This window comes from Dermacentor albipictus, chromosome 9 (assembly GCF_038994185.2).
Source record: "Dermacentor albipictus isolate Rhodes 1998 colony chromosome 9, USDA_Dalb.pri_finalv2, whole genome shotgun sequence".
In the NCBI taxonomy this organism is placed as follows: domain Eukaryota; kingdom Metazoa; phylum Arthropoda; class Arachnida; order Ixodida; family Ixodidae; genus Dermacentor; species Dermacentor albipictus.
Genome location: NC_091829.1, coordinates 44,153,675 through 44,181,661, shown reverse-complemented (window position 1 = coordinate 44,181,661; position 27,987 = coordinate 44,153,675). Strand labels below are relative to the sequence as shown.

General features: G+C 48.4%; 1 protein-coding gene across 3 annotated transcripts in view; it reads right to left on the bottom strand.

Annotated features, from left to right (window-relative positions):
• The window catches only part of LOC139049752 (mucin-2-like), a 167,414-nt gene extending 140,784 nt beyond the window's left edge, over positions 1–26,630 (bottom strand). The window contains exons 1-2 of one of the 3 annotated variants that reach the window (XM_070525550.1): positions 26,513–26,630; positions 5,307–5,348 (exon numbers count right to left, since the gene is read on the bottom strand). In XM_070525550.1, the coding sequence (XP_070381651.1) occupies positions 5,307–5,348; positions 26,513–26,546 (76 nt within the window). In that variant the 5' untranslated portion in view covers positions 26,547–26,630. Of the gene's footprint in view, positions 1–5,306; positions 5,349–13,612; positions 13,840–18,153; positions 18,351–26,512 lie in introns of those variants that run through there. The other 2 variants (XM_070525549.1, XM_070525551.1) reach the window with 2 other exon arrangements.
• Positions 26,631–27,987: the final 1,357 nt, after the last annotated feature.

The following is a 27,987-nucleotide window of genomic DNA, read 5'->3' as shown; positions in this document are numbered from 1 at the left end:
TTTTTTATTGCTGAGCGAACTTGATAGTTTCGTTTTCTGAAAATGTGGGATTTTTGGCAATATTTTAGTAAAACATTTTGATGACCTAAATCAAAAATTCGATACCAACAGTCTCTAGACTAAGTTTTTTTTTCTTTTAAATGCAACAAACCTCGTCAAATTTGGCACTATGGTTGCTGAGAAAAACAAGCTCTCCTTTTACATGTATTTCGATAGGAGCACCCGAGTTAAAGCTTCCTCGTAAGGTTGCATAGGGGCTGTCCATTGGCCTATAACTCACCTGCATAAACCATTACGGCTATGATGGTAACAATTATAGGCCAATTTAAACTCATGAGGACCTCTAAGGCTGTAAATTAGAGCGCAGGACTTCGTAATAGTGGCGGGAACTACCGCATCCAGCTGGGCTATCTATCTGATGTGTGTCGCTCGGATTTGCATACACCTGCGAAGATCGTTTTTTTTTTTTTCAAGACACAGGAATACGGAAATATGCGCCGATGTGTTAAATGTTAGCCACCACCGAAATCGGAAGCCTGTATATGCAGCCATGTACCGTGTTTTTGCTGCCCATATAGTGATAAGCTTTGGCGACGTTGCTCTAGCAAGAAATGCAACATCAAGCACGTTGCGAAGACGGTAGGCTTGAAGACGACTCAGCGTCAATCCCGAGGATGCATCTTGAAAAGTACCAACAGTCTAACTGACGGCAGCGCGCCTCCTTTATCAGGGTGCAGCTTCGTAATGCAGCTTCGTCTGGCCAGATTTTTCTGCTCTTTTATGTACCCTTTCATCATCCGCGTAAAAGAAAAAATCAAGCATTTCCGTTTTATGACAAACTCCATTTCGAAACTTTAAACCTTAAACATAAGCTTTCTACGTACGAAGCTCACTTTTTCGGTTATGGCGTCGAATATAAAAAAAAGCAATTCTTTCTGCAGTTGATTTAAGAGCCAGCTTCATGTATTCACTTCAATCTGTTCTTTATTTTTATTTTTCAAGCGAAGAGAACTGCTTACCGCTGTGGCTCAGCGCAAGAGCTTATGTTCCGGTTTGTTTGCGCCGTTCGCAACTTTTCATAGTACTGTCCCAGTTCAAGTGGCCATCTCTACAGCGTCGCGCTCTTCAGCTATAGCGACGGCGCACACTGCAGAGCGCCACTACAGGTACACGACCCTTCCTGTGTTTGCCGCGAGATTCCGGCCCGGATTTGTCGTTTCGGCGTGTTCCAACGATCGAAGCGATCTACAGTTCCCAAGTACAGTCGACCTCTCGAGACAAACACACACACACACACACACACACACACACGCACACACACGCGCGCGCGCACACACACACACACACACACACACACACACACACACACACACACACACACAACTAACAGCAGTAAGCCTCACGCTTGCACTCTCTTCCGATGCACTTCTGCTCGGCTGAGCTCTGTGCAATCTCTTGCCTTTTCTGAGTTTTTGTTTGTTTCTTTCAGTCCTCATCCCTCTAGGCGTTGTCTGTGGCTAGTGACTCGGAAACGTAAACAAGATTTTATTTTTTGCCATTTATTGCCGCTGACTGTGAATCACGTGATGCGCTCAGTCTATGCTTTTTTTTATCGCAATAAAATTATTGCGGTTGTTTGCCGAACGCTGCGTTCGTCATCTCACTTTCTCCGTTTTTGTCCCTTGCACCGTCCCCAGCCGTTAATCTTCACTTCCCTTTTATTTCCTTAAAGACCCCTCAATGGGAGTATTACATAAGGGGTGGGGTTTACAAATGTTCATTTTAATTAGTGGCCACATGAGTTCAATGAAGAATACTAGTATTAAGCTTATCAGCAAACGTCGTTGAACAGGTGATCTCGGATATGTGACGGGGCAGGCCGTTCCAGTCGGTTGATGATCGGCAAAAGAAGGATGCAGAGAAGGTTGTAGTTCGACTGCGTGGACGGGTTACTTGCAAGGAATGCCCCGTACGCAAGGAATGGCGAGGGGGTGCGGCCAGCACATATGGTGCATGATGGAGCGAACTGTAATAAAACTTGTGAAAGAGAATTAACGAATCAGTGCGACGCCGGGATAATAATATTTGGGGTTTTACGTGCCAAAACCACTTTCTGATTATGAGGCACGCCGTAGTGGAGGACTCCGGAAATTTTGACCACCTGGGGTTCTTTAACGTGCACCTAAATCTAAGCACACGGGTGTTTTCGCATTTCGCCCCCATTGAAATGCGGCCGCCGTGGCCGGGATTCGATCCCGCGACCTCGTGCTCAGCAGCCCAACACCATAGCCACTGAGAACGCGACGCCGGGATGATGGCGTGTTTAAGACGGACAGCGCTTTTAGTAGTGATACGCTAGTGTTGTAAGAATACGAAGAATGAACGAATCTTGCCGCACGATTCTGAATTCTTTCAAGTGCGTTGATAAGGCAAGTTTGATGTTTAGGTTAGGTTAGGTTCCATTTCTGTGTTGCTGTCACCTGCCTTCAGAAGAGTAGGCAGGCGTTGTGCCCCTTCCGTAGGCAGTTGCCAGCCTGCTCCTCGCTTTCCCTTTCCTGTGTATATGTGTTCAAAACAAATAATAATGTGGTGACCAGATGGGGGACGCGTATTCAATTTTCGGGACGCACGAGCGTCTTGAATGCTAGTAGTTTGACGCGTTGCGGTGCATGACGCAGATGGCGTTTTAGGAATCCCAGTGTTTGGTCAGCGGAGGCAGTAGTGCGCGTTACATGAGCAGACCAGTCTCAGTCGCATTCCACCCGGCCGATCTTAACACACTTGACCAATTACCTGCTTTTCTGAGCGCCCACCGACAAGCGATGCGCAGCGGACTTCGCCCCACGAGCACGCACCGCGAGATAGAGCCCAAGCGGCGCCACCCCCCCCCCCCTCTCCTACCACAACACGTAAACCCAGTGATACCTACCGTAAAACATCGTAGAGATCAGTGCGCAAACATTCAGATCTCATAACACTCCCGCACGGCTGCTCGTGCGTCTTAACGGTGTAGTAAAGAGTTTGGATGGATGGATGGATGGAAACAACTTTATTCTGAATCCGGCAAATTTGACGACCCAGGCTCAGGTCTCCCATAAGGGGACTTCGAGGCCTTGCCTCGTCGCCGCTTCTCGGGCTTGCTGGACAGCCCACTCTTGTGTCTTGAGGTTGGAGCTGCGCAGAGCGGCGGCCCACTTCGACGCAAGAGCCTCCGGAGCTACTGCCATTGTAGCTGATGTAACCCGACACTCCCACAACATGTGTGACAGCGTCGCTCTAGTCTCCTGACATAATTTGCAAAGAGCAGTCGGGTATTGCGCGGGGAAAATGTGCTGCAATCGCACCGGACTGGGGAAGGTTTGTGTTTGCAATTGTCGCCAGATGACTGCCTGGCGACGTTTCAGCATGGGGTGAGGTGGGGGCAGCAACCGCCTGCCTAGCTGGTAGTGCTTGGTGATGTCATTGTAGCTGACAAGGCGTTCTCGCGTGTTTTGAGCCAGCAGTTCTGAACTCGAAGAGGCGGTCTCCGATTCTGCGCGGCGGGTCAGTTCTCGCGCAGAGCGGTGTGCTACCTCGTTCAAGTTAATGAGGCCCTCATCGGTGGGGGTGGGGACGTGCGCTGGAAACCATATGATGGCGGTGTTATCGAAGTGCTGTCGACCAGTTTGGAGAATACCGCTGCGCCTCCAACTCGGATGGTTCACACACTTTTCCGTATTGCCCCTTCTCTGGGCAGTACCGATGAGCCAACATTCGCGGCTGCCAAAGAAAGGTATTCGTCAAGTAGCGAATGAGTGTCATTTCAAGACGCAGTGAAGACTGTGATAGCGAAAACATGTGACGACAGCCAACCGACGTATATAAGGCTCCATCGTTTCAGCCACAGCAGCAGCACAAGGTTATACCATAACTTTTGCAAGATTTTTCATCTAAACTACGATCGCTTCTGCATAGCAAGCTGTTAGACAATACTTTCTTTTAAAAGAAGCACTAAGGCTTATTGCAAATGATTCAATACAGACAAAGTAAACTGCACGTTTAATGCTTAATTTCGTTCTAGGCGATCAAAGAGTATTCCCGAGCGAGCTGGGGGCGAGATAGGGGCAGAGTCACTGCGGCCCGCACTTTACGGCAACACAGCTCACGTGACGGGAGTAGGCGTACCGGACTTTACTGCACTCTTCGGGATCGGCCTAGGTTTTGACGTATTACGACGCGTTAAATAACCTGAAATAATTTCCCGAATTTTACGTGTCGAATCTGCGATCCGATTATGAGGCACGCCGCTACGGTGGAAAAGCAAAAAAAAAATTACGGGGTTCTACGTGCCAAAACTACTTTCCGATGATGAGGCACGCCGTAGTGGAGGACTACGGAAATTTGCACCACCTAGGGTTCTTTACGTGCACCTAAATTTAAGGACACGGGTGTTTTCGCATTTCGCCCCCATCGGAATGCGGCCGCCGTGGCCGGGATTCGATCCCGTGACCTCGTGCTCAGCAGTCCAACACCATATCCAGCTTTAGTGGCACTACGAATCGCCCTGACCACAAGTAAAACTCTTGCTTGGGCTAGTTGGTTCCTGCTTGAAGCAGTAAAGGCAAGGCGTAGAAGACCAGGACTCAAGAGGAAGAACACAAACGACAGGACCGGTGCCGGTTCTGTCATTTGTGTTCTTCTTCTTGAGTCCTGGCCTTCTGCTCCTTGCCTTTATTAAACGCAAGCTGGCTAAGTACACGTGCGCGGCGTGAAGTGCGCGCACGTCCGCATGGACAGAAAGAACTCGATGACCGCGAGCAGCATCGGCTACGACCCCGAGGTCTCGTCGGCGTCGTCGCCTTGCGTCGACCTCGCGTTCCTGTAACCCTGCGGCGTACTGCTCACGGCGGGAATGACGTGCGTGCGCTTGGCGCTTTTCAATTGCACGGTTTTGACGGCGTTGTCGCTTACGGCGCCTCGGTCTCATCGTTTCCGCGGCAGCGCTTCTGCGCTGCTCCTGGCGTTTAGCAGCAGCGCGAACCGTTGTTTAAGCACGTTGTTCCTGCGCCTGGACCACGGAGTGGTCTCTGATGGACATCTTGGACATCTTGTTGATGCATTAGAAAAATTATGCGACGTGAAAATAACGCGCATTGGCAGATGCGCCATTGCTTTCGTCACGCTCCGCCTCGCTTAGTTCGCGAACGCTCGCTGAAATCCGTATATGAAAAGGAATCTGTCGAGCATGCGGCCATAGCGTGCGGTGACGCTTTTGCGCATCTGAACAAAGCAGTAAAACGTGGAAACAATGGCGGAACGATACTTACCATGCTGTCGTGCAGGACGTGGGAAGCGGAAATGCTCGACATCTGTTGGAGACGAAAAAAAAAAAAGAAAAGACAGGTTAGTTTTGTTTCCCGCAGTAGCTGTTCGGTCTGAGTTATGACGTCATGGCACGTAAGGCGGTCACGTGGGAAGAAAACTCATCTCGCGGTTTGGGCCCTACCTCCGGCCGTGTTGTTGCTCGTTGCGTGGCCCGATGTAAGTAGCAGCGAGGGCCACGACGTCACGTTGTCCCACGTGACCACCTTCTGTGTCATGACGTCATGGCACATACACCTCTGGGTAATGAAACAGAATGAAACCGCAACTGATTCTTGGAGAACCGCTTGCAGGAAGCTGCAGACGTGGTGAGCGACTATGCTAAGTCACGCGGGCTCAGCTGCGCCCCCCAAAAGTCGGAGCTACTCCTGGTCTCACCGCGAAAGAAGCACAGATGCGACTCGCCCACTATCAACATACAGCTGGAGGGACACACCATCGTTCCGTCTCGGAGCGTAAAGATATTGGGAATGGTTTTCCAGTCGGATCGCACCAATACAATATTAATTCAAAAGCTTAAGAATACAACAGCCCAAGTTACGCACATGATCCGGCGAATAACAACCAAGACAAGAGGCATGGGGGAGGCGGACACGCTTCGGCTTGTCCAAGCCTTCGTCGTGTCTCGAATAACTTACGCTATTCCGTACGCACTACTCAACTAGACGGAACTCAAGAAAATCAACACAATGATCAGAAAGGCATATAAGCAGGCGATGGGTCTGCCAATCAGTACGTCCACAGAACGCCTACTACGACTAGGTGTGCACAACACGGCCGAGGATCTGATCGAGGTACATTTATCCAGTCAGCGAACAAGGCTGGCGATTACGGAAGCAGGGAGGTCCATTCTCTTACGCCTGGGGCTCTCTGGCCCTCTGAGCCATCCGCCGCCTCAGACTGTGAGCTTACCCCATGCCATCCGGAGAAACATCACCGTACGTCCTCTACCTCGCAATATGCACCCAGTGCACCACGCAGAGCGAAGGGAGGCCCGCGCCCTGGCCATACACAAGCGATACGGAACTTTACCCTCTACAGCCTACACTGACGCGGCTTCTTACTCCAGACGCGCAGCCACAACAGCCACCGTAGTCGTCAACACAGAACATCGGAGCAGCATTTCGCTCACACGAAACAATCCCCTCCAAGCCGAGGAAGCGGCCATAGCCCTCGCTCTCTCCCAAACAGAGGTTGAAGTCATAGTGACCGACTCCCAACAGGCGTGCCGCAACTTTGCTAGCGGCAGAATTCATGCCACTACACTCCGGATCATCAATCAAAAGCCGCCAACGAGATCAGTCATGATCATCTGGGCGCCAGCTCATCAAGGCATTCCTGGCAACGAGGTCGCCAACCACGTGGCTCGAGATCTGACCCACCTAGCCGACGCCGAGGAATCTGAACCCGAGCGCATGCACCCTCTAGTCTCTTACCAAGACATCACACAACACTACAAGCTAACCCGCAGAACATATGCACCACCACACAAGTCACTACCTAGAGAGCAGGAGCGATTCCTCCGGGCTCTACAGGTCAATACATTCCCCCACCCAACCAGGAATCACCTCATAGACCCTACAAAATTCTCTCCGCAATGCCGCTTCTGCGCAGAGCCCGGGTCCCTCAGGCACATAGTAGGGGGTTGCAGAGCGGCACCATTAAATCATCCGAACCCTTACCCCACTAACGAGCTTTGGGAGAGAGCCTTGGCCAGCTCCGACCTCGAGGATCAGCAACGGATGATTGCGAGGGCCCAGGACGCGGCCCGAGCTCAAGGCATTCTGGAATGAGGACGCCTCTCCCTAGCTGCATTTCCCTAATAAAAATGTTTATTCTCTCTCTCTCTCTTGGAAAAGCTAATATAGTAAAATATTCAGGGCACTGAGGCCTATCAGTATACTTTTCTAGGTTATCAAGTTCAGTGACCATCTAACGCTTAAAAAGAAAAATAAAGTCGGAAATGTCGAGTCGGTACTTAAATAATAGGATCATGTGACGTCGGCATCCGTTTTGTGCTATTATGCGACTTTCTGGCGTGTCGAAACCGCTTCCGTCACTAGCAGTGACCGACTTGCTTCTACGGAAGAGTAAGCCACCAAGCTTGCATAACTTACAACTTTGATTAAAGCACCTCTAATGAGTGACGTCGACAGCTGTGAGCGGGATTTCTTTCTTGGCAGGCATAAGATGTTGCCGTAGTGCACAATAACACCACTCCTTCTTTCACTCTACTTATTCGGGTTTCATTCCACGTGGGCGACGTATTATTGACAATTTCTTATGCTGCAGTGGCCTTCTAAAGTGATATAGAAAAAAAAATTTGTGCAAATCCAACGCAGGAATCTGTGAAGCGATGCTTTCGTGAACCAGTTATACTGAAATGCTCTCAAACTAAATGTGATGCTTACAACCGCATTTGCCATGTATGCAACGGGTAATCGCATGCGATGTTTATGTACATTACCTGTCACCCCTTTAATGCGATGCATTGTTTTGGTTGCATGCCGAGAGTGTTACGACGCGAAACACTGGGCTAAGGTTAACTATAAAGTTTATACAATAATTACTAGATGGAGATCTGGCTGTAGTGTCTATGCGGGGTGCAATGGGGGCGGTTCAGCCACCACAGTAATTATGGGAAGTGCATGGGTTTGCCTAAACGTCATCCTTCTTGCTTCAAACTGCTTTGTGACTTCGTAAACTGGTCATTTTCAACAAAGTAATGTGTCATAAATGAAGCAACACGACTAAAGTTGCCCGACGGCAGGATTCGAACGCAGAGCCTAAGCCCGATATTGAAAGCATTAGGCCACGGACGAATGAAAACTCGTATAGTGCTGCACTAAAATTTCGCATTCGTGATAGTCGCTGAATTTTTTTTTTTTGTGCGCGCCTTTTCTTTAGTGCAACTGACTGCATTCCTTCGTGAAGTCCTCCTCAGAGCACGATTTCGCGTTAAGGTATCGAAAGAAGCCCGTTTCAGGAGTTGCGAGAGATACTTCTGGAGCCCGTTTAGAGCTATACTCGCAAAGCCACCACAGCGTGCTATAGCGTCACACGCACGTGACAACGCTGTCCCGGCTGCTAGCAAGGCAGAAACATTCCCGCAGTCCTGTTCGCTACAAGCTAGCTGACCGACTGCCGGTTGCCATGGCAACTAAACCATTCCCTTTCGATCTATTTATAGCTGGTATGTTGCGCGTATTTTTTCACCGGACGACGCCGCTATCATCGGAAGGTTTAGCCGGGTGCTCCTATATAAATACATTTAAAAGGAGAATTCGTTTTTCTCGGCAACCACAGCACCAAATTTGGCAAGGTTTGTTGAATTTAAAAGAAAAACTTAAAATATAGTGACTGTTGGTTTCGAATTTTCGAGTTAGGTCGTCAATATTTTATTAAAAATTGTCAAAAATCAAAAATTTTCAAAAAACTAAACTACGAAATTTACAACTCAGTAGCGCAAGGACAAAAAACAATAATACAACTCTGTGAATTGAATCTAATAGTACATATAAAGCGGACAAAATTAATATGTTACACATGAAAATAAAAAAAAAATTTACTAATATGGAAATACAGCTTTCGCAGAACCCTTGTAAACAACGCAACAACTTCCCGTAAAATGTAAACTGACATATCAAATTTGTCCGCTTTGACTGATCTAATGGACGCCGTTTACAGAACCGCGATATCTGTTTTTGATGCAAGGCAATGAATTTGTAAAATTCGTGCTTCCATTTTTTTCAAACTGTCGAATATTTGAAAATCATTTTAACAAAATTCAAGCCCTAAATCGAAATTCCGCTTCCAACAGTCACTAGAATTTACCTTTCTCTCTCAAATGCAACAAATCTCACTAAAATCGGTCACGGGTTATCTCAGAAAACCGTTTTTGCGTTTTACATGTATTTGAATAGGCCGCGTCGGAGTTGGGTCCGAGCTAAAGCTTCCTCTTAAGGCCAGGCGTGAAGGGACATTTCCCGGACGTGTTCGCTTCGGCATTTGTCGCGCTGTGCGCACACCTAGTGTATATATAGGCTGTCCCAGCTACACTCTTAGAAAAATTTACACCCTTTGGGGCGTATCTTGTCCCACAACAATAATCGTCATCCGTGCTGCCCGCGTTTCCTTTCTTTAACGCTGCCAGCCCGGTACTTTCCAGTCACGAACGGCATGCGCCTTATCAGTGTGACGCAGCATTCTCGACAGGAAAGTAGCGAGCGCCGAGTTTTCAGGAGAGGAAACGCAAGCAAGGCAGATGACGATTATTGTTGTGGGACAAATATACACCTCAAAGGGTGCAACCGTTTTAAGAGTGATAGCGTTAGCCACGCTGTCTAACTAAAAAAAAAAACAGGTTAAAAAAAAACAAAGGGCAAGATACGATTTTCAAGCCTACGGCGTTTGGTTGTCACACCTCCGACGACCAAACACTGTAGGTGTTATAATTGTATCTTTTATTGTAATATTATTGTTCGTTGAACAGCTCGGCTAGCGTTAGCTAGGATATAGTATATCATCATCATAAGTATATCATCATCAAGTAAGAGCTGTAGCTTATCGCACTAGGAACGAGATGCTGTGCTCTTTCCCCGACGCGTCAGCAGATTCCGGCGCGCATCTTAGGTCAAGATGGACAGGTTTACGTCTGATACCACCACTTTCGCTTCGCGTAGAAGCGATGTGACGCGGCATCTTTTCTTTTTTTCTTCTGTAGCGCGCTGTTGCTCATCAGGAAAAAATGCCGCTCATGACCTAGCTTGATCTAAACGCAATTATCGGTCATTTTGCATGCTCACCCGTAACATTTTGTAGACGCTTTATCGATTGGCTAATTAAAAGTGATTAGACGTCCACGTTATGCGAAATGATAATACTGTTACAGAGCAGTGGGGCGGCGGTGTTGAAGAAATGCTGACTGCCAACAAAGAAAACGATTTGGTGGGAATATACACACAGAAAGAGCACAATTTTTTTACAGCAATATTCAGATATTTAAGCATTCATATCTAAGCAGTGGGCATTTTATTTCACGTTTACAAGATGCTTACTTCACCTTCATTTCCTGAAAAATAGACATGACGGTAACAGTCTTTTCTCCACCCGACTCATGGCCGATCCCCCAGAGTGCCATGGGCAGCGAATTTCAATAATGCCAATTAATGCACAATGGTCGCCCTTCCGTTTAAAGCGCTCGCTTATTTTATTCTTTTTTTTCATGTCGACATTCAGTTGGGACAGCCGGTGTACTTCAGGCAATTTGTTAATTTTTTCCTATTGAACATTGGCAGTCTAACGTTGCAAAGCGTCGTCGCATTACTGGGCTATCAAATACCTAGCTCATAAATTCTTAGCTCACACAAAAGAAGAAAGAAAGGAAAAGAACGAAAGAGAAGTGAAACATTCAAGTGCTTTGCTGGTTCGGGCAATGATGGAAGCAAACTACGCGAGGAATTCATGCAATTTTCCCTGCTAAGGTACGCAGGACGAAGGGGTCCCGCAAAGCCGTTTCTTAGACACCCTCATTACCATAAAGTCTACAGCATTACTCCAAGCACACTTCTTTTTCGCGTACTGCGACCTTGACACATACACCCTTGTGCAACACCGCAGCAGAACATCACGGAATTCTGTTCCATAATGAACGATGGCCGCCATTATAAATTCTAAGGCCGCGAGCTTAAACTCCGCGTAGCAGAATTTCGGGGACCGCGCTCTTGAAATAAAATATGAAACGTCGCATTACGGCCCGCTTACTAACCTAAAATTACGGACCTTCTCAGTCGCCATCCTCGGACCCACCTACACAGGCTCCGCATGTCTGGGCCAGCAAAGGTGAAGGAGCTGTCAGCCTAATTCGTATGCATGATCCACTTTAAGGCATATGCGAAAAGACCAAGTCCTTCCAAGGCCTTCCTTCCTTCTTTCGAAGAGCGCACTTTGCAAGATTAGACCTAAAAGCGGCGTGGTCAGGCGCATTTAGTAATAATGGTTAGGGGGTCAGTCTGACTATTGTGTGTTGATGTTATTCAGTCCCTCTAATTTTTCTTGCGCATTGTGAATTTAGCGGTGATAACATAAGGCGTTTATGCCCCCGATACCTACGCTATTGATAGCCGTGCAATGTGCCCAGTACTACGGAAAGGCAAATTAGGACCACTGGTTCCCATTTTTGGGACACGAGTCGCACTATGATTGTCTAACCGAAGGGTTTGGACCAGGATACTGTGGGAGGGAAAGCGAGAAGGCCGACGGTGGCTGCGCGATATTACAGAAGCGACATCCCATGCAGCGCCACGTAGCGCTAACGATGAAATTGACAGACGACATAGAACGCTCAATACGTCCGTCAGCCGGGATTCAAACTCCCGATATCAGCAGCCCAAATGCCATAGACACCGCACCCGTTTCGGTACACACACTCTTAGAAAAATTTACACCCTTTGGGGCGTATCTTGTCCCACAACAATAATCGTCATCCGTGCTGCCCGCGTTTCCTTTCTTTAACGCTGCGAGCCCGGTACTTTCCAGTCACGAACGGCATGCGCCTTATCAGTGTGACGCAGCATTCTCGACAGGAAAGTAGCGAGCGCCGAGTTTTCATGAAAGGAAACGCAAGCAAGGCAGATGACGATTATTGTTGTGGGACAAATATACACCCCAAAGGGTGCAACCGTTTTAAGAGAGTAGCTGCAATTACGCAGAATCTTGCCGTCTGGTATGCCAGTCGGCGGCTTCCCGCCACAGCGTCCTTTAACTGCAGCAGACGATGCTCGAAAGGTGCGCCCAGTTATCATTCGTTTCAGGGGGCGAAATCCACGCGCGAACTGCGTTATCACTTTTCAGCCAGACGTAGCCACGATCAGATAGCACAGAACCGGCGGGAGAGAGAGAGAGAGAGAGAGGGGCAAGTAGAAGGAAAGTACGTGCAAAGTCGAGAACGGGCAATGAGCTGAAGCGAAGGGTAAAAGAGCACCGCAGAAGCCACGGCTGCATGACGTAGGCCAGACTAGAAGGGCAGAAGGCGAAAGACATTGCGGGATGCCGGAATCGGCGCGCCTTGAAAATCTTGCTCTGCGTCGGCCATTACGGGTCTTGAAAATAATGTCGGCCGTCTGACACTGACGATTTTTTTTTTGTCCCCTCCAAATGCTTTGGCTGCGCATATTCTGCTGTTCGCCGTTTCATTTCACGACCGATAATAGAACCATATTTCTCTATGGTAGAACATTTCGTAAAAATTGAACAAATATGTAGCTTGTAGGGTGCTTTTTTCAAGCTATACAGAACTCTTTAGCCTGTAGCAGACAGAACAACAGGATTCTATGCACTGAATTGCTTGAAGAGACGAGCATTATTTGCGTAATCGAATAATTAACAATGCCTTATTAACTAACGAACATATTTCAATTTACGCACTGTAACCACTACGTTTTCAAGGCATTTTAACTTGAAACGAACTATGAGGCAAGTACCTATTTAAAGGTATGCGCCGTCCTTCTTCCTGTAAAAAATGCACTATTAACTCGTTTCCAAAAAACGACGTTTTATGCATTGAAGCACAGACAATGATCCATATCTCAGTAAATAAAGCTTAATCATCGTGCATTCAAGTACAAAAGTAACATAAACGCCAATGTATTTCATCGCACCCTTTAGAAGTGTATATATGATGTCCCAAGAATTAGTTTCACGACGATATACTCCTCGCGAGCTCAGTGGCTGCAATTCCTGAACTGCAATATGCGCCGTAAAATAATTAACAACGCATATAATTATCGAATTTCGGCTAATTAGTCAGTCGTGCATTTTCAGTTGTGCAAGTCGCGCACCTCTTCGAGTAATCCAGATAAATGAAAATTGCGCAATCTCCCATACGCCTTTTTTTAAAATTTTGCATAGCCTTAAACGACAAAACACCGGTTATGTAATACGAGACGCCGACACAAACGCGTACGCAGTGGCCGTGATACGACAGAGATTACATAATGGCCGCTTCAAAATATTGCGAGAGGCAAGTCACTCTACCAAGACGACAACGCTGTCTGCGACAGACGGCAGAAGACGGACACGCGACACGTGATAACTCGCGCTCTTATTTCACTTCTCGCGGACACGAGCGTGCGCGTGCGTACAGGAACGTCTGGTTACAGAACGAAAAATAACGTCATCAGCTGCAGAGTATGGGACCTTAACGCTAATTAACTGGCGCCACTGAAAACACAAGCACGAGCAACGCACATACCTGACCGGAGAGGAAGCAGACGAGGTTGGTTGTAGCAGAAGGCCTGTCTACAAGGTGCCCCACTTCTTCTCCATACGCAGCCGCGAACTCGAAACTAACCTACATACCACTGGCTTTCATTAGAACATCATTACACCTATTTTAACTGAAGAAGGTTCCCGGCGCAAGGAAAAAAAAAAGAAGAAAGACCGCACACGTCCGAAGCTGACTAGCGCCGAATTCGGACTGCGCCTACGCGACACCTGGCGGTGGCCGCTGGGTTCCAGACGCGCCAGAAACGGGTGTCAAGGGCAAGCTGCGGGATACATGCACGGCAAGCCTTATCGAAACCTGGGTGCTTTGCTGCTGGCAAGCGGCCGGTTGATTGGGCGCTTTCACTTATCGGACGGGCCTGGCCGCAGTTGGATCGTGACGAAGCGGTATATGTCGTGCGATTCCGTAGACACACGCGCTTCGAATCCCAGCCTCAAGGGTGCCCGTCTGTACACGCCGTCAGGGACAGAGAACGAAACATGAAACGAAGCGCCGTGAGGATCCGGGGAAGCTTGCGCGGACATTTAATAACGAAAATAATAAGGTATTTAAGAAGGCGTTCTCGGGTTGACTAGGCGTTGTCTACGAAACATTTAAAAACGCGTTCTTAAATTCGTTATCACTTTCCTTATTAAATGTTCGTACAAGCCACCCCTGGTCGTCTAAAAAAAGAAAGAAAAAAAGCCGCGGCGCCTGGTAATATATAGCGTTTCTGACGGCTATTGGCGACACCCGACTGCTTCTTTAGCCAAGTGGGAATCACCGTTTGTGTAAAATATTGAAATTAATGCGCTCAGGTAACGACTAACGCCTTGCTGACGGGCGGAGACCCTGCTGTCGACATCAACGTGAAGTGGAACGTGAAGTAATGAAGCAAGGAAATAAAAGCGCACGCAGGCAGTCGGAATATTCCGGCGTATACCATCGGTGAAGGTTTATTTGAAGCGAAAAACAATGTCCCCTTTTGATGCCCAATTGCGAATGCGAACGAAATAACCAAGCAAGAAATGATGGGACTACTTCGCCACCATTTTAAGGTGCAATCTTCTTATAAATAATATTGTAGTCAGAACCTACGTGATCAGGAGTCTGTCGCGCGCGTTCGTAGTCCTCTGTAATCACCTCCCACATTTGGCCAGAGATGGCTGTCGTCAAACAAAATTTCAGGTTCGTTTTTTTCGTTTTTGTTTTCAAAGGGCCGCAAGCGTTTGCTGTACTGGTTAAATATCTGCTTCTTGCCAACCATCTCTGTCTCGTCAAATCCAGGCTATACGCACATAACTGGGCTTACGCACTTCGGCCATGGTAATATATATATATATATATATATATATATATATATATATATATATATATATATATATATATATATATATATATATATATAAATATATATATATGTGCGCCTAAGCAACTGGCACGGATCTCATACATGCAGGGCGTGCTTCAAAAAAACAAAAATACAAAATACGCTCGAGTTTATTTAAAAATCGGAAAGACGCGATAATTGAGCGATTTCCTCGTGATGTCTTTTACCATACAGGCATACATGTTAATATGACACGGTGTGGTGATTAGACAGGGTAATCTGAATGTTAGACTTATTAGCTTTTTAACCGAACGAATCAGACGATTGGTCCTTAAAGCAATACCTGAAGCCTATCGTCTCAGGAGTTCGTAGCCGGTTCCAGACATGTAAAACTTTCTTCTTTTTTTTTCGTTTTAGGGTTTTACGAGCCAAAACCACGATCTGATTATGAGGCACGCCGTAGTGGGGGCTCTGGATTGATTTTGACCACTTGGGGTTCTTTAACGTGCGCACATTGCTCGGTACACGGGCATTTTTTGCATTCCTTCTCCGTCATGGCCTGTATCGAACCGTCGACCTGGAGTCTAGCAGCTCAAAGTTGCAGCAACTGGGTTACCCCGTGGCAGGTATACAAGATGTTTTCTGCAAGATTTGTGTAGTGAATATCAAGCCCAGTCCATTTCATTACCCGCCGTCCCCCCTCCCCACCCAAAGAAAGAAAGAAAACTAAAAGTAAACTTCACATGTTTGTTCGTGGTCAGCTGTCACACAAAGTGTCACACAGAGCTCCGCCAGTAAGAGAGAGAGTACTCCCTATGATATACAACAAAGACAGCCGGTTTATTAAAAAAGTCAAGCGAATTTCTTTCTTTTTCTTTTTTTTTGCTTTCGCATCTTGATGCCACGAATATCAACAAAATTACTTCGCCTTCTCGTACAGACTTATACTACTCTCCCAGATTTTCTTGGAATAAGTGACGGTTCGCTCTCTCTCGGTGTTCGCTCCAGAAAAGGTACCGCCTGTGAGAACAGTCAGCGCAGGTCTACGGAAGAGGGGCACTCCACACGCGGCCTTTTAAGACGTAGTGAACCACGAAGAGTTCGTAGTGTGTGTGTGTGTGTGTGTGTGTGTGTGTGTGTGTGTGTGTGTGTGTGTGTGTGTGTGTGTGTGTGTGTGTGTGTGTGTGCGTGTGTGTGTGTGTGTGTGTGTTTTGTGTGTGTGTGTGTGTGTGTGTGTGTGTTTTGTGTGTGTGTGTTTTGTGTGTGTGTGTGAGAGAGAGAGAGAGAGAGAGAGCAAGGAAAGCCAGGAAGGTCAACCAGACGAGCGTCCGGTTTGCTACCCTAGTCTGGGGTGAGGGAAAGGGGGAATAGAAAGAAGAAAAGAGGAAGGAAGTGATGACCGTGTGCAGTGAAGCACCGTGACACCAAATTGGAGTTCCATAGGTGGTGATCTGCGTTGATCCCATCTGGGACGACCAAAGGACCAGTGGTCGTTGCGCGAATAGGAGTAGTAAGCGAAATAGTTATGCGTCTATCGATTGCCCACTGAACACTAAATAAAGAATCAGTCAGTCGGAGGCAAATTCAAACTGGCACGTATCCCAATTTGCACATCCTCAATAAAGTACATCCTACGGCATACCCTCCTCGCTGCCCATGGAACTCAGCTAAAGCCACCCTATACCGCATCACGTGGGCATGTCAGGCAATAACTGCCGTACCCCCCATACAACACCCTACAGCGGAGCGATGGGAGGAGCTGCTGGCCAGCGAGGGCCTTGAATATCAGCTGAATCTGATTGACCGGTCCCGCAGAACAGCAGCCGCAAGCGGAGCCCTGGACTGAGAGCCCCACCCATCGGAAGCCAAGTACCTCCGACCATTCAGAGTCTCCCCGCAGCGATTTCATTGCAAATAAATAAGTTCTCACCCCAACCACCTATCGAGTGCCTTCCTGCGAGACACCGAGTTCATGAACGTTTGGCAAAACACCCATACTAGTAGCGTAGGAAGTGCTCAGGCGCAACAACTGCCGGGCAAGCACGCCAGGCTAACCTCGCCTGTTTCAACACAGGCACCAGCGCCACCGTCAGCTCATAGAGATACCGGCTGAAAGCTCACGCTTTCCACGCACCGAGCGGACCGACAAGCAATGGCTTGACAGCGCGATGCAAGCGGTGTTCGAACCATATGCGTTGGCAAATTGAAGAACAAGGTGCTATAACTCGAGTCAGCACACCCCCGAGAGACCGAAGGCTCTAGTAGAGCAAGCCGAGAGCAAGACGCAAAGTTAAAGGGACCTGAGACGAGCTAAACTCATTCAGAAACTATGCGAATGATGGATGAGCCATCTATTCCGTGAGAAATGCACATATGCAGAATTTCGGCGCTCATAGCTCCATCTGTGCCAGGTAGTCTGCTAAATAATGGCAATAGCCACATTCGTCTTGCTAAATATGTATAGCTGGTGTCCACGGACGACGTCATCAATGCGCGCTGGGGAGTTATCGACCAGCTGCTAGAGCGATAACGAACTGGTGTTTTGTGGCTGCAGCTTGCAATTACGCCTTTAATGCTGCGGAACCTGTCCGGCGTTTGCGGTTCATTTGATCTCGTCGACAAGATGTTGCGCTTATCTGGGGAAAAGCGATGCCCCAACGCCGTGATCGAAATGCAATGTCTTTGAAGTGCAGTCGCATCTCGTGGTGCACACACGAAACGACACCCCATGGATCTCGAACGCCACGCGAAATTGCTCAAGTTTCGCTGCTAGGCTTACGATGTTTCATGGAACACGACTGTGTGCCGTGCAAAGAATGTGCCCAGTTGTTGTGTCATACGAAGGCGCTATTTTTAATAAATAATTAAACTATGAATCATAGGGACGCAAATCCGCGACTTACAGCCCCCTCTATAATTTGGCGTTCAGTCGTTTTAATTCCACGTGCCACTAGTGTTTAAAAACAAGAAACTACGTGGTACTGTTTGGCCTACACCTCCTTGCTGGCCATCTTGTTCAACCTAATTAACCGAGTGGGGCAGCAGGTTTTGCAACTGTCAGGTCGCTGGCGAGTCCCAGTTGGTACCGCCACATTCGGCCGCGAACGCACACAAAGAAGTCCACACCAGCGCGCCACATACAAATTGTATCTTCCGCAGGCAATTTCCCCCGCGTCGGGCAAAATACATCTACACTGACCTGAAAACCGCTGAGCCTTTGCAGGCGTCAGCGTTTGCTGTAGCAGCAGCGCCAGGCCGAAAATCCAGACCCCTCGTCGCATCCTTCAGGCCGTGTGGGGTCTCCAAAGGCTTAAGTCTCGATTAGCGGACAAGACTCGATTCCCGCGCGCGGGCCCTCTCGCAGCTTATTCCGCATGTCCGGGGTCGTCAGCGGCGGCGTGCAGCGCCACTAGTTCCGACCGGAAGTCATCGGTCCTATCTGCGAGTCGAACCGGATACGACACCGGAATCAGCGTATCGGTCCTAGCCAGCGCGCGGGGCCCGACCCGGCCCGTAATTGGCCCGACCAGAACACCAGCAGCAGTAGCAGCATGTATGGGTTGCCTTGCGTGGGCAGCCCCTGCCCGTTCGACCCCGTCTTTTTCTCTCTTGTTGTTCTTCCGCCTCGTATGTGTGCTTCGGTGAGTGTGCGTAGCAAACCGCCTGACGGGATGGTGACAACAGCTCATTCTAACCGAGCGAGCCGGCAGATTCGGAAGGGATCGTGGAGGACATTGCGCGAGTTCCGTTCGATGTAACGCCGGCGCGATCGTTGGTTGTTCGCCGGCGTGATAGGATGCGGCTCCGAGTCATCCAGAGGGACGCGGGAGATACGTGTGCGGACCGAGAGGATCGACGTCATCAATGCATGCGAGAGAGAGAGAGAAAGAGAAAGAGATAACGAGAGGATTTCTCATTCATTCGCCGTGTCGTAGCTGTCGCACTTAGTCATCAGCAGCGAATGGTTAGGCGTAGTATAGGACCCGATAGTGCTACGCTTTACGTGAGTAGTTTTACTGTGGCGAATGTGAGAATACACACACGCGGGGGATTGTGAAATCAGGTTTTGAATGATTATCAGACTTATAGCCAATTTGGCACCGCGTGTCGCTGTTTACCGCGTCCTAGGGTATGCCTAGTTTGGTTGGCGCAGTCTTTTACTTTCCCTTTATCATAACCTTTTTTTTCTTCTTTTCATTTCAATAGTTTTTAAGGGTACTTCAGCTTGTTTTCATGGTGTCTATGGCGGGTATCTTCATCACGTTCCCTTGGCATAAGTATGCACTAGGGCAGAAAACCAAATTTATTTCCGAGAATTCCCCCCCCCCCCACCCCCCGTTTACGCACAGCAAGCCTTCATAGAAGTCATGCCGCAGTCAATAGATGCTGTTCTGGACAAACTGTCATATAATGCCATGTTGGCGTTTTGTGCCAATCAGAGAGGCCATAGCAGCCCTGCTAGCCAATCAGAACTGACAAGATGGCGAGCTTGACAAAATGGCGGAACTTTTACAACATCCTGAATAGAGTCCTTTGTGGTCGTCAAGGTTGTTTTTGAGCCGGCTATTAGACTTTGAGCAGGCTTAACTTTTCCTTCAAAACTTCTCCCTTCTATTTGTTTTTGTTCTTTTGAAAGGCAATATTTCAAGCATTAGCTACCCAACAACTCTAAGCCAGCGCGTCTTTGAAGTCCACGATGTCTGCCGGAGAAGCGCTCAAGCGTTTCGTTCAGAAAACTCCCGTTCAAGATGGCTGGAGTTGGTGATGCTATTTGATGTCTCCTCCAAGCTTTTGTAAGTGATCGCACAACGCCGTACTTTTTGCCAGTGGTAGGGAGCTTCGACAGCTTTCGCGGTAACTTGTGGCAGTGGTCACGTGCTTGCGATTCTTTCATTTCGTTGTCACTGAGACAAATGCTGAGTTTGTGTTTGAGACAAAACTGTCTTGTATAGGTGAAAGTGCGCGCCACACAACTTCATTGTGGCTTAAATACCTATAAAACGTCGCAGTTTCGTCCGGTCGGAGCAGCATCGATTGCGATAGCAAATTAGTAGACACCTATGCGAAGTAAGGATAGTAGTTTTATCGGCTATATATATGTATAAACACGTAAACATTGCCTTACTGATTCAGTTAAAAAGCATGGTATCACGCGGCAACAGACAAACGTAAACACATCTGACTCGATGAGCGCGGAAACTTGCTGTCGAAACACTGTCGTGAGGAATTGCGGCAGCACCAGCGAGCGAATTGAGCTTCGTACTGCCTCTCGCTTCAACGCGAACTTAGCGGCGAGAACACAGCGCACACGAAGCTATCAGCCTCCGGCGCATCCAGACTCTGCACTCGTCGCCGATCACTTTCAAAATAGGGCCCGCGAGGCCGCACCATGTGCAGCAGCCGCAGGAGTAGAACGCCCCTCTCCCCCCGGCGCCTTACGCGCGACAGAAAACGCGCTTGCTCCCAGGCTTCCTCACTTAGGCACGCGACACTGAGCCGCCATCGTCGGCTCCAACCACACACACTTTCACTCGCACATACAGCATACGACGCGCGGCGACTATGTTATCGCCTTTGGACTTTACACGGAACATCACGACGACGGCGACGGCATCAATGCGCCTGGAGTGTCCATATATAATTGCTATCGCAATAATATGAGATGTTTCACAATACTGCGCGCGGTCCTCCTCACCCAACCCCTAGCTCTAGATGACAACGATGGCACTACAACGGCTACAAATGCATGTCGACGATGCAATGATAACAGTAGAATGACCACTATTCCCCTGCCTTCTTTCTGCTTATCCACCTTTTCATGAGTTTGCTTGCCAGCTATTAGCCAGGTGGCGCACGCATGCTTCAGCGATTCTGGTGCGCGCCACAACAAAGGCATGACGACAATGCGATGACGATGCTGGAATCACTATACGACAGCATGGCGACGATGGAAGATGAGGACGTAACGATAGAGGAATGATCCCTATTAGGGGTAGCAAAAATAGGAGCGCCGTCCTACATATGAGCTGTTCAGCAAGTTGGCAGCAGCCGGGAAGTCGAAGGAAGAGGCGAACAAAGCTTCGCTTTAAACGCGTGAGGCAGAGAGTGAACGCGGCCGGCATGCGAGAAGATGCGCGGGGCTGTAAACGATCGCTCAGGCCGGGGCATTTCCGGAGCTGCACTAGTGTACGAGTAGCTCATTGTGCCAGCGACACCCGCCGTGGTTGCTCAGTGGCTATGGTGTTAGGCTGCTGAGCACGAGGTCGCGGGATCGAATCCCGGCCACGGCGGCCACATTTCGATGGGGGCGAAATGCGAAAACACCCGTGTACTTAAATTTAGGTGCAAGTTAAAGAACCCCAGGTGGTCAAAATTTCCGGAGTCCTCCACTACGGCGTGCCTCATAATCAGAAAGTGGTTTTGGCACGTAAAACCCCATAATTTTATTGTGCCAGCGACGGATGTGGCCACGGTATTAGTGTATTTTTACTGAGGTAGTGGCCTGGAGTCCAGCCGGTTTTTAAACTGTCTAGAGAGAGAAGCGTTGAACGTCGTACCGCGCGCACTACACAGCTCTGAAAATCTTGGGCATGACTACAATTCGTCACCAACACGTAAGTTAACAAACATTAAGCTTCCTTCCAGAAGATTTACGGCGGACAATTTCTGGGTAACACAACGAAGTTTTTATGCTTCACTCAGAGTGTTTTTTTTTAATGCGTAGGCGTAGGTGGCCCGTCTGTGAAATCGGCGAGATTATGTTTTGAGCGGCGAGGGAAGCAAGCGTCGGAGGAGGAAGACGCCTGGAAAAGGAGGAGAGAACCGGCGCGTTCGCGCCCTTTCCTTCCGTGTTTCGACGCCGCGGTGCTCACTGCGTACGTTGGCCGCGTTTCTTCTTTGCATGCGTAACAATGGGGAACCAGCGCTGAAGTTTTGAGCTATAGCTACTGTATATGGCTCCCGCTGGGAGCCATACACAGCAACTCTATTTCGAGCTGACACACAGCGCCCTCTTGAAGACATCGCGTGCATTGTTTAGTCATACAAATCAGAAGAAAATGGCCAGCGGGGGTACGGCGAGGGACGTACAAAAGCCATAAACAAGAAACCTTGGAGCCCGTTGTTATTGCTGCGTGGTTAATTGCCAGAACTAGAAAAGCCGTAATACAGCACCATCGTTCTATTATTTTTTCTGAAAACTACGAGCGTCAGCGACGGCGACATTGAATTCAGGTAGTCGAGATCGCACGCCGTTTCAACTATTTCTACAACTTCTACCGGCAAAATGTCCATGTGCACTTCATTTTATTGAAAACTTAAATGTCAATGCTTCATATAGTACAGAAGTATACGCACGTGTTTTTTACTACAAGAATACATACAGTCGGCATTTTAGTGTGGACGCTAAGAGTAATATTAGTGCCAGCCAGCGTATTCGAATATCCGCTGGCCGGGTTTCCAGGGGTGCATGGTGCCTTTGACAGCGGCTGGTGACAAAATGAAAAGAAAAAAAAATGACAATGCTAATCATAAAAATCTCACATGCGGTGGACACGAACAGTGAGAAGTTCCTGTTTACAGCAGAAACAGCGAATTGACTCGTCGCCGCGACAGGTTACGACATCGCCGCGACATTGGCTATGCAGCGTCTATATATTCAAGGCAAGATGATTTCCGTGAAAGTGATGTGACGCGTAATGTTCGCTTCATTAAGAAAAAAAAAACGCCCATGCACCCCGTACATGGGGTAAGTCAGCAAAGCTGAAAGGTGCGGCCCCGATGTTTATCGCTGGGTTAATTCCGGCGGCATATTAAACTATTTCCCAATTATTGGTTAGGCCTTTGTGTTTCTTAATGAGGTTACGCACGCATTTGGCTTGGGTTTATCACAGTGTTTACTTGAAATGCCACACACTGGGCTTCGCATAAGCACCATCATGGAGTGGTGCAATGAGCTGTTCATTGTGTTAATCCAGCGGGTTCACCAAAGTCTTCCTGAATTACGTTACGCATTTGCGTTTCGTAATGCGTTATTCATAGTGTTTACGACTCGGTTATGCACTGTAGTTACCTAGTGACCCACCGGGGTAACACATTTCATTTAATTAAAGACAGGGACACATTCTTGAACCTATTGTGAGCTCGGAGAGAGACCGCTGCGCGCGTGCTCCGCTGCGAGAGAGAAATAACGTCGCTATCGGCGTAGCCAATGGCGCGCCGCACCTTCCAGCCGCAGGGTTTCTGTGTTCGGACTGCGAGCGTTTCCCCACGGCGTATACAGTTTCGCTGCAAAAGTATTTCTCTAATTATGTCATCATGATATTGTCTTAACCCCGTGCCCCTATGTGTCCCTTCCCTGCATTGTAGATTTCTATGCCTATTCAATGAGAAATTTGTCCGTCCGTCACGTAAGACGAATACAATGGCTCATACCCCCGCAGTAAGGTTTCCATGGTCGGACCACGAGTGTTTCGCCTAGGCATATATACGGCTTCGCTGTAAAACAAAGTCCGCGGTCAAACGTTTAGCACTAACAAGAGTTCCGATACAGGTTCAGCTGCAGCGCATGGCTGTCAACAGCGCACAGCGTATACCGGTTAAGCCGTGCTCGCATCCCAGCTGACGCCGCCGCAAATATCGGCATGTTGTCGTCTTCGTGCGAAATTATTTCTAGGAGAGGGTAAAGCGGCCATAACGGTAACATTGCTGCATTGGGAGCTTCGGCGGTACGATCTCGAGCGATTTCAGCCACACATTCGAAGTGAACCGGAAAATGCCCAGCGACGATATCGGCGGCAGGCGATCAGCGTTGGTGAGGCTGCCAGCGACGTCGGAACGTAGCCGCGGCCACTGCTCTGTCGCTGAATGACCCCGTCGCTGGGCCGCAGGGAGATCTCGCTGGGAGATCCTCTGTGTGACAGGCAGAACTGGCCTTTTGCCGGCAAGACTGCCGCCGGCCGTCGGTCCGCGAACTGCAAACGGTGTGCGGCGAGTTGCCGTGTCGCTTACGGGGACGCGCCATTTCGATTCCGGCGCCGTGGCTACCAAAGTGGCTACGACGAAATCAACGTCACGCTACTTGCGAAGGAACTGTCACTATTTGCGTCTGGAATATGCAGAAATGGAACAAGTGATCGCTTATTTGAAATTCGGTGGCGTTTATAGCTTCTTTTCACTCGTAAATTGCCTTTCGCTGAGACCCTGAACCACCGTGGTTGTCAGGTGTCGTTTTCTCAACCTAGAAAACAATCTATGTAGTCCTCGCCCTTTTCGAGTTACCTAGCATCGAGGAGCTCTTAAAAGGAGTCGATCCTTTTGAAACAATACCTGAACACGATGGGCGGCATACGCTTGCAAGCATGGCTCTCATGCAGCTTTCTGCGCAAGACACGTCTAGCTCTGTGCTTCCAGGGCGTTTTGCAGCAAGGCTGTCTATGGCTAGGATCCCGGGATTTCTTCGAGCCCAAATGTCGACAGCTAATGACCATCATCATTGGCTCATACCGCCAAATGCAGTGGCTCATACCTCCCTAAGGCAAAGGCTCAAAGCAAGCACTCAAAGTGAAGCGAAAAGTGCATACATTCTTTGGAATCACGCATACAAGATACAGAACAGCACATGTTTCAATAAAGAACAAGGTCAAAACAAGCATCCGAACCCCATAACGATAACGATAAGGCGCTCCTGCACTAACCTGCAATAGGAAGCACGTTCTTCTGATTTTAATGGAAAATCTGAAAAGTACGGTGCTTTTACTGCCTCTCGTGCGAAGGCAACTCCACAGCGCTGTGCGGGTGGGGGAGAGGGAGAAATAGTAAGAGACAAAGATAAGGGAAGGAAGCAAGGAGCGCTCCCCGCATAAGTTTACTAAAGCAACGATTACTAAGCGCAAGTGCCACGGCAACCAGGCCAGGATGCGGAAACTCCCCATGTTCCCCTATGTTGTGCTTGGTGTCAGTGTTTGCTAGCTTCTTATGCTACAACTCCTTGGGACACTCGTTCCCATGCCGATACGCGGCACCGCTTCCACCGCTGGCGGTTGCCGGATATCCAAGTGGAAATAATACACAAAGAAAACAATGCATCCGTGACGTCCCTGATGAGGTCAGAAGATAGAGGGAGAGGGAACTCCGCCGGGAGGAGAAGGCTTGCCGCAAAGCCCTCCTCTCCCACTTCGCATGCAAGCGGGCTGTATTCGGGCTCTCTTACAGGCCCGCTGGCAAGGCGGAGACATTGGCCAAACCGCGGAGCAGAACCCGCTGAAGTGTGCCGTGTTCACGAGGCGTTTCTCTGCCGCGTTTACCTTGGAAGCTTCTATTCATCATTTAAAGCTCTGGGACAGCGCTCGTACACACCAGTGCCAAGTAATTATAATGAAAATTATTTATATAGCCAACCGCCGTTTACTACCAATATTCGCAGGTAATGTATTACATTCCGTCATTTCGTGAAAGTTGTCCCTTTGAAATTCCTTACTTGTAATTAAGTTTAGGGCTATAGTTCAACTTGTCCACAGATATAGTGGTGGGTAGTATCAAGAAAACAACTACCTGGCACCACCAATAGTTAATTTTGTTCCTGTACTGTGAAGTGAATCAACTAAAGCTGGCCGATTTCTCAGTCAGCCAAAGCTCAACGCAAGTAAAAGTTGAACATTTTCGTTTTCATTCACACATTCCGTAGCGGAAAAAGACTGACCTCCCCGCTGTGCGAAAGTGTCAACTTGCAGATGCAATTTTCATTTACAAGTGAAATTTGTGCATAATTAGCGAACATAGATTCCAGAAGATGCAAGCCAATGCGAAAATTAACCATCATGGACTAGTCACAAGGAAGTTGACCATCACGTACTTTATGACGGCGACACATTTTGTGGCTCACAGAAAGAAGGTAGAGTACAATACATGTATTTCAATGAGCGTATGAGAAGTAAGGACCCACATAATTGTAAATTGGCTGCATGCATCATTATGAACAGGAAGTAGCCTATAATTGCTCTCATTATTTCAGCTACATGTCGAATGACGGATCATATTATTATAGCGCTTACAAGTGCATGTAATCCGCCTGTCGTCATACTTGGCGTCATATTCATATACACAGAAAAGCACGGAGAGTATTACGACATTATTTTGACACAGCAGCAACGCAAGGAACAAACCATTCATTAAAAGAAACTCAATATCGCTCTTCATCGCAAGGGGTATTACCAGTTCGTACTTAATTAGCATTATATAGTCTACACTTGTATTACTGGCATTATTAAATAAATTTTACCGGCAAAACAAACAGCATTGCGCTTCGTCTATAATGCAGGCACTCAAAAACTTGCACACAGTGAAGCTGAGCCTAAAGAAAGGCAACTGAGTAACAAAAACGAACCTGCACTCAAGTCTTTCAGTGCAAGTATTTCGCTAACAGCAGACAGGCTGCCGTCATGACGAATAGGTCGAGCGACACTGCTCCTATGTCAGTCCACCCCAGGCTTGCACAGAACTGATTTACTCGTGCAAAATGAATACCTGCTCAGAAAAGAAAATGAAGTACTCTTGCTTACCTGCTGTCATTAGGAAACCTGAAAAACTTTGCATAACTGGAATTCCCGGTGTAGAGAACACCACAGAGCCGCGCAACACATGCGATGCCCCGTTTTAGCCATCTTCGTCCAACGCTCGGTTGACCTACTTTCCTGTGCCTTCCGTTCGTTGCACGGCCGATCAAGCTGCGCTGTCTTATCTTTCCCATCTTCGTGCTTCGGACGACAACCGAAGCAGATGACCGAGCGCGATCCGACTTGTGATATCGCTGAGCGAGTGGCAAGGGTGAGGGGAAGTAAGCTCGACGAACGCGCGAAGACGACCAGTTCCCGCGCTTCACCCGATCGATTTAAAATTCGCAAAAAGAGGAATAAAAAGAACATAAGACGTCCGGCAACTGCTTAGAGCGCGCATGTTCCTTGAAACCGAAACTAGCACTCGCCTTCCGGGGGATGACCAGGCATGCGGCGAGCACGGGAACAAAAGCGCTGGCGTGGGCTTCGGGCTCACTGCGCATGCGCTGCTTCGCCTGCGACGTCGCCGCTGCTCGGAATGGGCTTCGCCCAAGCCACGCGTTCCCACCGTTCCCACTTTCTTTGTCTCCTTTCTTAACAATGAGCGACACAAGCGGTGACAATGCTTCGTCTGCGCTGCTGCTAGACGAGCTGCCCGCGCAGAGGCTCAGCGCCTCAGCCGAGGGCACCCTGTCGTTCGGAATCAAAAATTCTTTGCCACAATAGAGAGTTTTAGCAGAGCGTTTACCGTCCGCTCCGCTCACACCGGCCCATCACAACAATTGGCACGCAGCCGCTCAGCAAAACGCTACTGGGAACACTGACGCGCGTGCGCACAGCACACAAAGCGGCAGCGGAACGTGGGACGCTGACCACGTTCCGCTAGGAATCGGATTTAGCGGTGCGTCAGGGAGCGTGTACTTGCTTTCGTAATCGTTTTACCGCCAAGCTGAGAGCACGTCAGTAGCGTCTCTGGGAGACGCGCTTGTTAGATAAGCGAAATCAATGCATTCTATGCAGCCACCGGCGTGCGTAAAACGTGTGCGGAGCGGAGCGCAAGGAAACGCTCTGCTAAAACTGTCTAATATATCACGAATTCAAAAGACCTAAACTTAGGCTGCGCTCGAAATTCGCATTAGAGAGTATCGTAATCGTCGGTGAAAAAAAAATTTTTTTTTCCAGTAATCTTTGGCCTCGGTCGCTAAACACATACTATAACGTAAGTGAGTGCATTGCACGAGATGTTTAGCTTATGGGCGCTTTTATCCGCTCTATGGCAGCAGCGTGCTCAGGGCGCTAGAAAACTTCCCGTCGTGCATTTTTTACAGTCAAGTTAGCCAAGAAAGATGTATTTTGTTGCATTGTAGACTGAAGGTTCATATTCTTGATATCTTCAGATATAGAGAAAATGCGCCACGCGTCGAGCTCATGTATGGGCTTTTTTTGTAGCACTGAAGAATAAAATTCACTTGAACACTTCA